We start from the raw sequence: 15,845 nt of genomic DNA on the forward strand, positions 1-15,845 counted from the left end.
TATCAAAGCAAGCTTGTGGTAACATTATTCAAAGACATATTTTGGATTTTAAAAATGTATTTAAGCATTCTGGTGTCACAGTAGCACACCCACGTGTGCCAAGATCCAGGGTTTCCAGGAAGAACAGTGTACTCGTGTCATTTGGCTCACCAAATTGTGTGCACACATCACATTACGTGGATACAAAATGTGCGGAAACAAACTAAATTCTTATGCAAAGTGTGATAAAGTATTAGCAAGAAGAAAAATGGATGCTTAAATAAATTAAAAGGCCTGGTGTGTTGATTCTGTTGATCATCCATATTTATTAGTCATTTAGTCCATCACTTGCACAGCCAAATTAAATTGCTGCTTGGGGGCCAAAAATGAGCTGCTGGGTTCTTTTGCTCTGTTATCTTTAGAAGCTGATTTCTAAAACACCAATGATGCACAAGCAGTAAGTTAGCGTCCAATAAAATTCCTTTCTTAGGTTAGTCATATATGAATTTCTCCACAAAAACCTTTGAATCTACAAACATTTTACATTTACTGTGGTTATAGTTGATTATCATACACATTCAGAGTCAGAGAGTGTTTATTATATTGATCTCTGAGTGTATCGGAGCCTCGTGAAAGATTGGTGACCTGTCCGGGGTGGCCCCTGCCTTTCACCTTAACAATAGATGGATGGCAGAAAATGGTAAAAGTTCTTCTACCTCAGCCTTCATCAGGATGAAATTGCAGCTTCTTTTGCTCTGGATTGTTTGCCCGGTGTGAAAATATTAATTGAAAACCACACAAAAGTACTTACAGTGTACGCTTCAGTGGACTACACTGTGCTACTATGTTCTGAAGCACTGTTACCATAGTGTGAACCCGGAGCTTCAGAGAAACCAGTCTTGATCATTTAAAACGCTCTGTTACATCAACTATTTCTCGAGGCTGTACCTCTGTTATGTAACTCCTACATCTGCCCAGCTCTAATTACAAACCCCGTCTGAGCTGTCTCAAGGATGTCACGCCTAAAACTTTTCCTTGATCTTCTTCTGTATGGCACTGACTTTACTTCTACTCCACTCTCTCTCGTGTTTCTGAGATCACTCTGTGTCCGCACATTAGTTGAGATTTATAAACTGTAAGTGAAGCTGAAAATGTGAGTGAAGAGGGGACAGTGTGTTGTTGGCTCAACCTGTGAATGATCTAAGAAGCAGCTAGCCAACTAGCCAGAGAGCTTCATAATTACGTCACCACCTATCATCCTGATATAATCTGTTCTTGTTTCTAAGAACTGCTGTTTTAGCAAAGTGAATATGCTGCTCTAAAATTATGCAGTACTTAGATAGTCAAGACTTGGTGGAGTGGTTTCAGATCAGGTTTCTTCTTCCTCCTTTCTTCTTCTACTTTTGTTTCTACTTTTTTCACCTGCTCCCTTCAGGGGTCACCACAGGGGATCATCTGGCTCCATTCACAACAACCCCAACATCCTCCTTCATAACATCAACTCTCTGCATGTCACTACATGCAAGAACCCCCTCTGTGGTCTTCCTCTTTTCCTCCTGCCTGGCAGTTCCGTCTTCAACATCCTTTGTCCAATATATCCACTATCCCTGCTCTGCACATGTCCAGACCATTTCAATCATTCCTCCTCCAAACTGCTCAACCTGAGCTGTCCCTGTGATGTACTCTTGGTCATTCTGATTGGAAACCTGAACATCTTAACCTCTTCAGCTCTGCCACCTCCAGCTCAACCTCATGATTTTTTGGTAGTTCCACCATCTCTGAACCACAGACCATAGCAGGTCTCACTACCATCTTGTGGTCCCAGATCAGGCACTGGCTCTGAATTTTTCCTCAAACTGCCAAATAGGACAAGGAACATCCAAGAATCTCTTCTATCTGAAGTCAGAGCTACATTATTTATTTTATACATAAAACACATAAATAGGAGCCTCTTTCTTGCACATAGAAACTTAAACTGAATTCAAACTGGAAAGTCTTACCATATACTAAAAAAATATACTTTTTAAAAATTGCACTTTTTTAAAATTATCAGCCTTTTCCAGCTAGATTTAAAAGGCTGAAAGATCTCTCTGGCTTTCTTCGTGCTCTTCCTCTGGTTTGCTCTGCAACATTTGAAGCGCTGCCGCTGATGCCTGTGATGTCACAGGCTGTCCTGCTTTCAGAGGCTTATGGAGAAACGATAACAAGCTCCTTTATCCTCATTAGCGCCATTACATTATGACGTAGCCTCTAGCTATTGTTGTCTTTCTCCGTCTCCCCTTTGTTTTCCTTCCCTTCCCTGCCTGAGACACAACCAGCCAGACAAGCTGTATCTTAGTTAACTTTGTCTGGAGAAGAGACACGTGAGGAAAGCATAACATTGTCGAGGAAATCTCAGGGCTGCCTGCTACAACTCTGTCCCACTAGAAATGGTGGAAACAGAAAAAGTACATTTGCTCAAGAGAAAGGTGCTAAAAGCAACTCCTGAGTGTCTCTTTAAAACAGATATTCTGATATACATTAGATGGACATGTAAAATCAAATCAATGTTTCTGACCCAGAGCTTATTCCATATCTTTTTATACAGTCTGTGCTTCTGACTGGTGGAATTCAGTTAGTGTTGTTAAAGCTAATATGAGAGCACATACAGTTTTTCCCCTAACTGAACAGCAACTTCTAAGACTGAGAAATGAAGCTAGTGTGGAAGTTGAAATAGCTGCCGTGAGGCTGACTGCATCATTCCCCACAGAAAGCTCATAGGGGTTATTCTTAAACTTGTTCAGGCTCGAATTTGTGCATTATTATATTCGGTCTCCGTTGAGTGTCAGATGGGATCCTGCTAGGTTTTTGTTAGCTCAGCTAATACCTCTCTGAACTCGACCTCTCTCTTGTGTAATGCTGTTTGTGGCTTTTGGAGCATTTTAGTGGAAATAATTTGACCTGCTGTGGGGTTAAACTCATCCATGCTTCAGGTTTTCTGACTAAAATCCTAGCATTGTATTAGCCTACATAGGTAGGTATATGTACTCCAAATCCACCCGTTTGCCCTGTCTTTCTGTTTTTGCTGTCTTGAGTTCCATCTTTTAGAAACAGCAAACTAAAAACACGATTTGATTCAGTAATCTGGCTTTCTTCAAGGTGCTGTCATGTCGGTGTCACTTGTTTGCAGAATGAATTATTTGAAGCTACTAGTAGTTATTTTTATTCTCGCTGCAGGGAACACGCTGGTGTAAACAGCTAAGGCAGGTTTTTTTGGCAGCACATGGAAGAGAAATATTTAAACCTAGGTGATGTGATCTAAACTGGGACACCACCTGTCAGGAGGAGCCATTAGTGGGAAATCCCATTACTAGTAATCCTATAGGCCCAGTGATAGGAGCACAGTAAGTAGTCTCCACTCTCTCCTTATGTCAGTTTCTCGTGGCCTCGCTGTATAAACAGTAGTGGCCACAAGCCTGTGAGTGCCAGTCTTGGAAGAGGACATGACCCCTGGCAAACTTTCAGCAAGTGGACAGAGAAACGAGCTCAGGATATTAATGCCGTTCCATGCCAGCTGCAGTTCATTGTCGAAACAGTGAGTCGTACACTCTTAGAAGCTCCTTCATTTAAAAAAAGAACGCTTCTCTCTGTTAGTCTGTTTAATTGACTTCCATCGTCTGTCAGATGCAGGACTGCGTGCTTCATCACCACCTTTCAGCCAGTTTTGTCAGCTTCAGCAGTGCTTATCACCTCACAGTTTTAGCTAAATTTAGACCATTGGCTTAATGCCACGCTGCTGTGTTATTGTTGTTGATGGTGGTGGTGTTGTAGTAATGGGTTTCAGCTAAACATAGAAACCAAGTAGAGCTCAAAGTCAGTACTAATGGTAGTACTTAACTTTAGTAATGATTTGGAGGTATTTTCAATTCAGATACTTTGGGTTATTATCCAAAAAGTAGCATTATCTCACAGCTAGAAGGCAGCTGGTTCAAACCTCCTGGTAGGTAAAGGCACATCTCTGTGTGTTTCTCTGTGAGTTTCCACAGTTAAGTTGTTACGTTATCTGGTAATTCAAAATTTGCCATGAGTGTAATACAAGGTAGATAAATTGCTCAAGTGCGTGGATTCATAAATGCATGTGAAAAAGGTAATATGGCTTTTTAAATACCACTTCATTCCAATCCACAAATAGTCAAAGTTCTTAAATGAAAGCATTTAAAATTGGTCAAATCACAAAAGGTTACCAATGTGCCAAAGCATCCTGACCACCTAAGTAGCTAATATGCTGTCAGTCTTTGCATGCAGCCAAATTACCTCTAACCGATCACAGGTCTTCTAGAGTCCAGGCCTCGAAGATTCCTCTATAATATCTGGTGCCAAGACATTAGCAGCACATCCTATAGGTCATGTAAGCTGTGACTTAGAATGGGATGAGGCTTATTCCAACACTTCCTCCAACATCCTGCTGCTGTTGATGGTAAGTCACACCACCATCAGAATGTGGTCTCTCTACTGTCAAATTACCATCATGTGAACTTTGCAGTTTGGGTCCTGCCTTTTTCAATCATATCTTTATACCTGCTGATTGATCCCACATACAACATGGAGGTAATATTTTTTTGGTTTTGGCTCAATGGAGTAAATATACACTTTTTTTTTCTCCAAGCAAGCTATCAGTTATTGGCATCACTGTCAGTCTAAAATCTTCACAATATCAAACTCAGAGGCTTACTCAGCAAAAACAGATCATTTCTTGTTCAGTCATACGGATTAAATTCACCATTTTCCCAGAAGAATCACTGATGTTTACGTCTCTTTATTTCCCACTTTGCTGTCTGCATGTTTCCCTGCAATCAAACTCGGAGCAGTTCATCTCATTAATTACTGCACATTCGCCCAGAGAGGAGAATAAGCCGGTGCATGAAAAGGCTGCACGCACTCAGGTCTCAGTGCTGCCTCCCTCTCTCTCGCTCTCTGTCAGTGTGAAGGACTAGGTGCAGAGAAAAACCTTGACCTTGCTGTGCTGCCAGCGAGCGGCAAGGACTTGCCGGGCTGCGTCAGGCTGGACACACAACTCCACTGAGAGGGAGGGAATGAGTGGGGGTTAGAGAGAGAGAAACAGAGAGTTAGAGAAAGGGAATAGAGGAGGGGCTATGCTGAGAGAGTGACAGAAAGTGGTGGTGGTGGTGGTGTTGAGGGGACTCAGAGTACAGCAGGGCCTGAGCTGTCTCTCTCTCTCTCTGAAGCTGGAGGTGAATGTGGAAGGATGGTCCCCTGCCTTCACGCTGCCAGTGTCGACCATATGCCGGGCTGCTCGCTGTCTCTCCCTGCCGGTAGGGCTGCTTCTCCTCGTGCTTCTGTTATTTTCATTTTCTGTCATGTCATACCTGCATATTGGCCTAGCTGGGACTGCTTTTTCTTCTTTTCTAATCTTTGGAGTGTGTGTGAGGTGAGAGCAGAGACGGAGAAAGAGAGTGCTTGCGGGCTACGTATGATCTTGTTTACACCCGCTGCCTGAGCAGGTGTCTGGCAGGGATGACTGCAGCAGCTGCAAATGCACTGTGCCCACCCCCCACCCTACGCCCCACCACTTCCACCCTCGCTCATCACTCCCTCTTCCCATCTCTCTCGAATAGTCTGATGTCATGGCAGCTGATGTTTGCTGCCTGCTGCTCGCTGTAGCAAACTGGGGTTGAAGGGACAGTCCAACTTCTCAGACAGCGCCTGGACTGTTGTTGTCCTTTATCTCTCTCTCTCCCCCCATCTGCTCTCCCTCTATGCAGAGGCAGATGTGTCCTCCGAGCAGCCTTGCAAACCAGGGGTTGTGCACTTGTTGTTGATGTTTTTTCTCTTTGGTGTTGTCTTTAACTCTGCTGCATCCCGGTTCTACTTTTGCTGAGGGCAGGCGTTTGTGTGATGAATTCCTATTGATCATTTAAACAGACCCAGGAATAGTTCATTACATCAGGCTTCTCTCTGCTGACCTAGACAGCATTCAGCGTACAAAGTGGACAGGCTCCTGTGCCATACTAACCATTATTGCAAATGAGATGGAGGGTCCTCAGCAGTCACTCCCCTCTGCCTTGTACCAGTACTCATTGGCTTGCATGTCTTAATACGGTTTAATAATATTAATTCAATATTAATTCATCCTGCTTTGGCCCGCAGCACAGGATTACGTCTAACTTGTGTGATTTTTTTTTTTCCTGTATGTAGCCTGACAGCCCACATCCAGGGCTTTCAGGCTCTGAGGCCAGAACTGCTTTTTCGGTTCTTGGTTTCTGTCCTCAGGGGCAGGATTTTCAGGTTGGGTAGATTATGCAGCATTAAGCTGCTTGGTATCAGATAATTCTACAATGATGAAATCCTCTAGGGTTATGAATTAAAATAGGTTGAGCTCTGCCGTTGTGTTGCACTCATGAGAATGTTTGTGACTCTACACTTTTTTTAGGGTTTAGATTCAGTGCATCACAGCTGTTGCTAAACAGGAAATTTGTTGCCTTGTCCAACGTTTAGGAAGACATTTCCTGCCTGTTTTGAATCTGCAGCTCGGGTGCAGAAAATAAAGCGGATGGTGCCATAAGTGTTCTGAGAAGAGAACGCATCCAAATCACTCCAAGAGTGAAGCACGCAGAAAGGTTTAGGCTGTTTTTTAATGCAAACTACATCAGCGAGTGCTCGATAAATCACAGGCTCATCAGAAGGAGGAGGACGAATCAAAGGAGGTGAAAAGGAGCCAGGAAGCTTTGACAAGCTCCTGATGACTCATCTTGCATATGATTTGAAAGGCATTAGGTATGGGCCCAGCCGGCCGGACAGAGGCTCACTCTGCTGGCCCATCAGTCATTATCACTCCAAGGAGACTCGACTCCAGGATAATGATTCTGATTGGAGTTTGCTGAGGTTGAATGGAATCCAAAATCTGATGCACAGAGTCATCAGAGCCACATTTGTTCTCATCTTTAAATTTGAGTTGCCCTCTTTGTGTTTGGTCAAGTGAATCATATGCAGCAAGAATGCTAGAGTGATATCACTCAAAGAATCCTGAATAGAAATGTTGAGAGATTTTTTAGATTATAGTTACTCTTTACATTTTTGCACATGCACAGTCCAACCTTTCTCATTCGCAGAGTGTCATTGACCATTTGGTCAAAGCATGTGGTCTGCCAGTTTATGCACACAAGATGTCCTTCAGTGGTGGAGCGTGAGGCACAGGGTGAGACAGGCCTTTCACTCCAAACTGGTGCAGGCTCACTGTGAAGGGAACAAACTTGTTCAAGTCCAAGCCGTCATGTTTTGGAACCACCACAATTTCCCATTCTTGTTGTCTTTTTTATTGCCGTGCTTGATGACCACTCGTGACTTTTGACCCCTGCATGGTTCTAGAGAACAGGCACACAAATGGCCTTATGGTGGCCGTGCACTTCTGATTGTTGTGTTACTAATTGATTGGCTCTACGTTATACCTGAGGATGTGGGCATTACTGTTTAGACGAAAGTACAAGTCTTTGTATACACACAATTCTCCACCTCTCAAATGCCCAGTGATAAGACGTATGGTTCCAGCCAGTCTGCCATAGAGATTACAGCCTGTTTATGCCTGCCCAGCATTGGTCCACTGAGTCTCTAGGATTGGTGTCAACAGGCTGCCATAAAGCCCAATAACATGTGGCAGGGAAAGGCTGCAGGGGATTATTATGCTGGTGCTCACCTCGTCTCTTCCTATTATTACCACAATTACTGTCAGCAGCTATAACAGGGGTTCTTGAGATGCTCTAAATTGTGGACGATCGTGTGTCATAGTGATTTAGTTTCACTACTACAATGCATTTTTGATGCAGAATGGCAAACCCACTACAGGAATGAGTATTCTGCATGCTGTAACAGGCTGACAGTTTCCTGTGGGATGAAATCAGGCCTTTAAATAAAGGGTGGTTTAAGGGGTGGGAGTGACAATCAAGTGAAAAAGAAAGTTTTTACCCTACTCTGTGTCGTCATGTGAAAAATATAGTATATCCCATTATTCTGTATCATTTTCTCTACCTCACTATGGAGCAATCTTGTTTTTGCCAAGTTGCTTCAGTTCATTGACATTTGCAGGGATTTGTACATGCACAGCTCTCTTATGGTCCTGATACAGCATTTCAGTCATGTTGAGAAATGAAAGCAGTAACAGAATGCTTAGGTTTCTGCGGACCATGCAGACTTCTGTGTAAACTTTCTTCTTCATGTGACTGTGTTTTTCTTGTTGGGTGTGTAACCTTGCAAAGGAGATTCCTCCATTTGATCTGTTTTTGATGTGCTCGTGGTCTAAGTCCCCCTTAATCCCTAACCCTAGTTCTAATCCTAACCCTACATGAAAGTGTAAATTGTCTTAGGAAAACTGTTCATCAAAGTCCAGAAAAGCAAAGCAGATAATATTAAAAATAAAACTTGGGTGTTTGTTTACCCAAACCTAAATGAACCTAAACTCATAGAACTCAAAAAAAACAAAAAAAACAAAAGACATTCATAAACTTCTTCTGTTCGTGGCTTTCAAAATGTGCAAACACACTGTAAAGACATACAAATGAAGCTTGTTTTTGTGACTCTAATGGTTCAAATAAATCCACACTGTACCTCTGTGTTGTTACAAACATAAAGTGAATGGAGCTTTCATAGCGGCCATACTTTTCCTGTACTCTCGCCAAGGAAAATGGGAATACGATTGTGTGCTTTGCATTTAGGATCAGTGGAAAATCTCCTCACACGCTTTGTGTGCTGCTTAAGATTATCTATCCCTGTGTCAGTGTGAACCATGTGGTTCTATCCCGGCTCATTTGTCCACATAAACAAAAACCAAACATTCAATAAACAGATGCTTAAGCTGAAGTAACTTACTGGCCCTCTGGGAATTAATGCACTGATTATGAATTGTAATATCTCATGTTCTCTGTCCCCTTGCACCCTGTCATTTCTCTGAGTTAGTTGAAATGTTATTGTTGAGTTATAAAGTACAGTGTATCCTGAGTCTACAGCATGTGGTGTGAAAAGTTGGAACAGTTTTTTTCCATTTGTACTCTAGGTCTGCACCAGATTGGCCATGGTGACTGTGGCTTGGCAGCTGGGTTTTCCACATTTCTACTCAAGGAAAACATTTCCACAGGTGCAGCTAGTCAGCTTCCAATTGCTGGAATGTGAAGAGAGAGGATGTACCGCTGGATGTAATGCTTAAAAGAAAGACTTATTAGAGCTGTTGGAATTTCATGATAAGCAAATAGCAGCTCATTTGCAGACTAATTTTTGTTATTTCTCAAATGAGACTTGATGTGATTCTTAAGGCAGACTGAGGTCAGATAGGCAAATAATTTCGGCCATGTGCTTTGTGCTCTACATCAAGTAGGTGACCTTCATTGAATATGGATTTTCAAATAGATTCCTAACTGGAATTAAAACTGCTAAATGAGCTTAAAGTGAAGAATGTAATGCTGTTAAATGCTTAATTGATGCACCCAACTGGACGTTCAGCAGCTGAAACAATTGTGTGAGACATTTACAATCTCTATTTAGTCTAAGAAATGTTAGCCATTTTCTCAGACCCAAAAAAACATGTTTGTTGGAATGAATTAATGACAAAATTTAGATTTCTTTTTGAGCGTGATGAGTTTTGGCACCCAGCTGCTGGAGTTGGCATCAAATTCCCGCTTGTTGGTAAAGATGTAGTCCACATTCATCTCTTATTTCCAGCTTAGTACAATTTAGGATGAACTGAGGGTTGTACTGAGCCTGAAACATTGTTTTAGCATTATTTCCCCTGTTTTAAAGCAAGCTTCCATCCCACTGGCTGTCCTTTACACACAAAAGTTTAAAACAAAGGTAGGCGGGGCTTTAGTGCAATCAGCCAAGCTGTGTGAAAATGTGCATATGAGACACTCCCAGTTTGTATGAAATAGAGAACCGAGTTGAGAAAAAAACTGAACTAAAAGATAAACATGAAGTAATTTGGTTTAAATGGAAAATGCATAAAAAATAAACTTTGCTGAGAATCATCACCGTTTTTAAGTTTTAAAGAAGTGCAATGACAGTCTCACAGCACCATAGCAAACATGAACTGTTGCTAATTTGGTGTCAAAATGTCACAGTTCTGTGGGGGAGTGGGGGGGCTCATTAGGGGATGGAACAATTTTGAGTTTGTACTCAAGAAATTATTTCTTGAATATATTAGCTGTGTATATGGGAAATTTCAGAATCAGTTCAGTAGATCGTGGTGATAATCTCGCTTCTTGGAAAGAAAATGTCATGTCGTTAAGCGTACACGTAACCTTGTGAAGGGGAGGGAGTGGATGGATGTGCCTGGCAATCGTGTTCAAACCTACAGGTCTTATCAGGCCATTCAGCTGCCTGCTTGGAAAGATATTCAAATGGTGTATTCATAGTCTCAGGAGACAGAAAAAGATGATTGTCTTCTGGGAAATCTTGCTGCTGGGAATCCACCTCAGTAGGATTTTTTTTAGAAAACAGCCACTAGTCATCGGTACCTCACAGTCTGCTTTTTCCACCAAACACTTCAGAACACTAGTTGACAAATAGTTTCTAGGGACACGTGATGCTCACTTCACTAAAAAGCTTTTGCTAGTTCTTGAGATTGAGGCCCACAACAGTGTAGGAAATGATGAGTGGAAATGTTCCTTCCTCTTCTTTTTGATATATCGTGCTGTTCACCTTCTCATTCTTAAAAACAATTCCATCTCCTTCCTTTTCATGACATCCATATTTTGTTTAGCTTAGGGAAATAACTTCTAACTGTCCAAATCATATTTCCCTGAAATTTACGGTTATTCTACAGTGATTTTTTTGCACTTGTACGTCAGCAGTAGTACTTGCATGTTTTAACACCACCCAGTCTGCCTGCTCAGATTTGTCATGTTTTGAAGTGTTTCAGGTTTCCTTTACATGCTAGAGTAAGAGCGAACTGTGGAAAAGGGGCCCCTTGGCGTGTAGATTTGTAGAGGAAGTGCTGGTTCAAAAGGTTAGCAGCATTCCCATTTGAAGAGGAAGCGTTCAAGGTGAGGAGAATGGATCTCTCGGGGAGAAGGAGTGAACCAAAAATCCTTTCATCAGTCTAAGGATCTATTTGGAAAAGAGTAAGCATTTTCAGTGGCCCCTGGTTGACCTCTGCTTGGCTGAGTCTTTTCAGCATGTGCTGTCTTGAATGGCATTAAAATAAATTTGCGCTTGCCTCTGTTACCTAACTGGCAGTGTATATGTTGGTATGCATGTTGGACCTCTTTGTCCTGCTCATTAAAACTAATATCGACAGCTCGGCCAGCTGGCCAATTACTTATGCTACACAAATGTACAGGATAAAATGCGCCTGGCAACATACATCATGAATGCAAATGAAATGTTTAAAGCCTTAACAACAAGTACATGCCGCAGAGCATGATTGAAAGTGGCCATTTCAAAGCCTGTATCAGCAAATTGATGGGAAATAAATTATACTGATTGACTTTAACATATGGTAGATTGCTTTTTGAAGTATTAAGGATTAGGCTATAGCTGAGGCAGTGAATGGGAGTTATATGATTGAACTGCAGCAAAAGTTTTAAATTAGTGTAGAGTGGGTGATGGTGTATAAGCTCAGTTTCTGTCTGGAGAACAGAAAAAAGAATGAGGGTCTTTAACTGCACTGTATATTTCTTGTAGCTGTTTTGTCTGAGGATTTATTACACTTGTTTTGACTGAACATGGCTGCTGACTGTTGGTGGAACTGATCTTTATGCTTTTAGCTGGCTAGCTAACATTTTAACAGGTCTGAGTACCTTGAGAATTCACCTAGCTTTATTTGAAGGTCTTTGTGTAAAGACCACGCACATGTCTTCAATGCAAATCAGAAAATTTAAAAAATACACATATATTTGGGACAGTACAATAAGAAAGTGCTATTTCTCCCACTTAGATGCTTCAGATCATCAAACAGATTTTAATATTAGACATACAGACGATTGATGCTATTTTCAGTGAACGTAGCTGTTGATGCTAGTTGGAATTGCTGCTGATGTTGTAGCTGCATCTTTAAATCTGGAGTTGTCTTATGTAAACATTGTTATGTTCTTCGCTGGCTTGCTAACCAAAGCTCTGAGAACATTCAGAAGTCACTTAGCTCTATTTGAACTTGGTGGTCACTCATCCAAACTGGATAGCTGCCTGTCTGTTAATCTAGAATCTTGTTTTCTGTTTCTACACATGTTAAATGCAAGATACAAGGTGTGTGTGGAGGATTTAGAGTTGGTTAGTCTACCTGACAGAGGTGGGGTCAGTTGTAAAAGTAAAGCACATTACTTTTATTGGTAGGCAGTAATAAAGCTCATTCTGCATTCTTTGGACCTCATTTAATCTAACAGCTAACTAAATCACATGCTAGCTCACCAGCATTCAGCAAAAAGACAACAACAAGATATCGTGAAACATTTTCTAAAGGGGTCACAGTTGGATATAGACAATGGTTGCAAAACAAAACATTGTATCTTAAAGTCACTGCGTATATCTGTGTCATAAACTGTATATAAAAGATGAAAATAGCATTTAGTTTCTGGACTCAATGCTAGCAAGCTTAGTTAGTTAGCTACATCACATAGAAGTAGATAGTACTAAGTAACAGACCAATAATATACTAGCATTTCACCAAAACTGAAAGAACAGACTTCTTGAATGGCCTGCACCACACAGGAAATTCTCAAGTTTATCCCATTAAAAGAACAACTAAAGGTACCAACATGACAAATGCAGTCGAGAGGTCCCAGTGAGAAAGAGACCTAGTAATCAACTTATCTGTCTGATTAATCTTTAACAAAATCAAACAGGTAAGAAATCCCTTAACATTGCATTTTTATGAATTTGTAAAGTTGGGCATTTGGGTACTCGAATCGGGTTGGCTTTTTTTAGCGCCAGCCTCCAGTGGCCAAAAGAGTAACTGCAGTTTAAGGAACTTTTATGAACGTGTGCATTGGTTTTCTTTGTTTTCTTCAGGTTGCACTTGATCTGTGTTTGATGGATTTTGCCACTTCCCTGCCCCTTCAGTAGACTAGTGGCAGATTATTCTGTCTATTCAATTCAAACTGGACATGAACGCACATACAGTGGGGCAAAAAAGTATTTAGTCAGCCACCGATTGTGCAAGTTCCCCCACCTAAAATGATGACAGAGGTCAGTAATTTGCACCAGAGGTACACTTCAACTGTGAGAGACAGAATGTGAAAAAAAAATCCATGAATCCACATGGTAGGATTTGTAAAGAATTTATTCGTAAATCAGGGTGGAAAATAAGTATTTGGTCAATAACAAAAATACAACTCAATACTTTGTAACATAACCTTTGTTGGCAATAACAGAGGTCAAACGTTTACTATAGGTCTTTACCAGGTTTGCACACACAGTAGCTGGTATTTTGGCCCATTCCTCCATGCAGATCTTCTCGAGAGCAGTGATGTTTTGGGGCTGTCGCCGAGCAACACGGACTTTCAACTCCCGCCACAGATTTTCTATGGGGTTGAGGTCTGGAGACTGGCTAGGCCACTCCAGGACTTTCAAATGCTTCTTACGGAGCCACTCCTTTGTTGCCCGGGCGGTGTGTTTTGGATCATTGTCATGTTGGAAGACCCAGCCTCGTTTCATCTTCAAAGTTCTCACTGATGGAAGGAGGTTTTGGCTCAAAATCTCACGATACATGGCCCCATTCATTCTGTCCTTAACACGGATCAGTCGTCCTGTCCCCTTGGCAGAAAAACAGCCCCATAGCATGATGTTTCCACCCCCATGCTTCACAGTAGGTATGGTGTTCTTGGGATGCAACTCAGTATTCTTCTTCCTCCAAACACGACGAGTTGAGTTTATACCAAAAAGTTCTACTTTGGTTTCATCTGACCACATGACATTCTCCCAATCCTCTGCTGTATCATCCATGTGCTCTCTGGCAAACTTCAGACAGGCCTGGACATGCACTGGCTTCAGCAGCGGAACACGTCTGGCACTGCGGGATTTGATTCCCTGCCGTTGTAGTGTGTTACTGATGGTGACCTTTGTTACTGTGGTCCCAGCTCTCTGCAGGTCATTCACCAGGTCCCCCCGTGTGGTTCTGGGATCTTTGCTCACCGTTCTCATGATCATTTTGACCCCACGGGATGAGATCTTGCGTGGAGCCCCAGATCGAGGGAGATTATCAGTGGTCTTGTATGTCTTCCATTTTCTGATGATTGCTCCCACAGTTGGTTTTTCACACCAAGCTGCTTGCCTATTGTAGATTCACTCTTCCCAGTCTGGTGCAGGTCTACAATACTTTTCCTGGTGTCCTTCGAAAGCTCTTTGGTCTTGGCCATGGCGGAGTTTGGAGTCTGACTGTTTGAGGCTGTGGACAGGTGTCTTTTATACAGATGATGAGTTCAAACAGGTGCCATTCATACAGGTAACGAGTGGGGGACAGAAAAGCTTCTTACAGAAGACGTTACAGGTCTGTGAGAGCCAGAGATTTTCCTTGTTTGAGGTGACCAAATACTTATTTTCCACCCTAATTTATGAATAAATTCTTTACAAATCCTACCATGTGGATTCATGGATTTTTTTTTTCACATTCTGTCTCTCACAGTTGAAGTGTACCTCTGGTGCAAATTACTGACCTCTGTCATCATTTTAAGTGGGGGAACTTGCACAATCGGTGGCTGACTAAATACTTTTTTGCCCCACTGCATCGCTTCCAAAAATCAAAAATACAGTATAGTACAAGGACGCCTATAAAACTCATTTACCTCTACTGATAACAGCATACAGTACACAACTCAATTTTATTTTATTCTATCCATGTAATGTTTACAAGACTTCCAGCTGTGCCTACTGAAGATACAGGAAGTATGTACAATTTCATCCCATTGCAGTGCAGCTTGTAATGTCTTGATCTTTGTGTTAAACCATCTTTACATGGGACTTTCTTCATTCTAAAAGAAAAGGCCATCCCAGCTTTTTCAAGCCTGATGTTAAAAAAAATGAAAAGTCTACTCAGGTCAGTAAAATGCTAGAAGGAACTTTTCGGTAGTTAGTGTGGATTTAGGATTTTGTTGTCTTCTGGCAAAATATGGTAGTAATCAGCCGTGTTTTTTTTTCTGTCCAAGTACTTTTAGGGCATTCCAGATGGCTAAGCCGTGAAGCTATTTTGTGGCTCGCCCCACTGATTATCAATAGTTAATTATCTGCAATTAGATTAAGAATGGAAACTCCATTATTACTCGCAAACCACGCAAGTTACCATGTGCTGTTCCAGAAATGCTGATAACTCTAACTTACTGCCACTCCTACTGAACTCACTGTTTCTTGAAGTTCGCACAGGGTGTCAGTTGACAGGGTGTCATATGTTGCACTTTAAAAAGATTGGTTATGTGATAGCGTGTTTTCCTCTAAATAAAACAGGGTAATTTGATGTCAGATGAACGATGGTCAACTAATGCAACGAGTGGAAGAGGTAATTATAGGAGAAAACGCAGTATAGTGTTTCGCTTTTATTAGGGTGCCAGTAGAAGCCAAAAATAATCCCCAATCAGCCAGTGTAATTGAGTGTGTCACACCAGGCTGCCACTCCCTTCCCCTGACAGGCAGGCACACACAGGCGGCACAATGCCGTCATACAACCTTTCTTCCATTTCAGCCTTGCAGCTCTCCTTGGCAGAGGTGAAAACTCCAGCGGGAAGGCAGGAGTGCACAGCAAAGAGAAAGGCGGTCTTTATTACAGATGCCAACATCAGCAGCGCCCAAAGCCAGCGTGTATAGACAGAGGTGCTGCCTGTCCTTCACAGCCTCAGTGTGTATATGTGTGTGTATGTTCTACATCACAGAAAAAGGGGCGGGAAAGGAGCCGTCTACTA

At 41.9% G+C, this 15,845-nt stretch overlaps 1 protein-coding gene across 11 annotated transcripts in view; it reads left to right on the forward strand.

Annotated features, from left to right (window-relative positions):
- Positions 1-15,845, forward strand: part of iqsec1b (IQ motif and Sec7 domain ArfGEF 1b) — a 248,814-nt gene that overhangs the window by 197,463 nt on the left and 35,506 nt on the right. Inside the window, exon 1 of one of the 11 annotated variants that reach the window (XM_004559868.4) lies at positions 3,379-3,553. The exons of 9 other annotated variants lie outside the window; for them this stretch is intronic. In XM_004559868.4, coding sequence (XP_004559925.1) covers positions 3,462-3,553 — 92 coding nt within the window. In that variant the 5' untranslated portion in view covers positions 3,379-3,461. Of the gene's footprint in view, positions 1-3,378; positions 3,554-4,977; positions 5,292-15,845 lie in introns of those variants that run through there. One more of the 11 variants, XM_004559869.4, reaches the window with a different exon arrangement.

Source organism: Maylandia zebra, linkage group LG5 (assembly GCF_041146795.1).
Source record: "Maylandia zebra isolate NMK-2024a linkage group LG5, Mzebra_GT3a, whole genome shotgun sequence".
NCBI classification, from domain to species: Eukaryota; Metazoa; Chordata; class Actinopteri; order Cichliformes; family Cichlidae; genus Maylandia; species Maylandia zebra.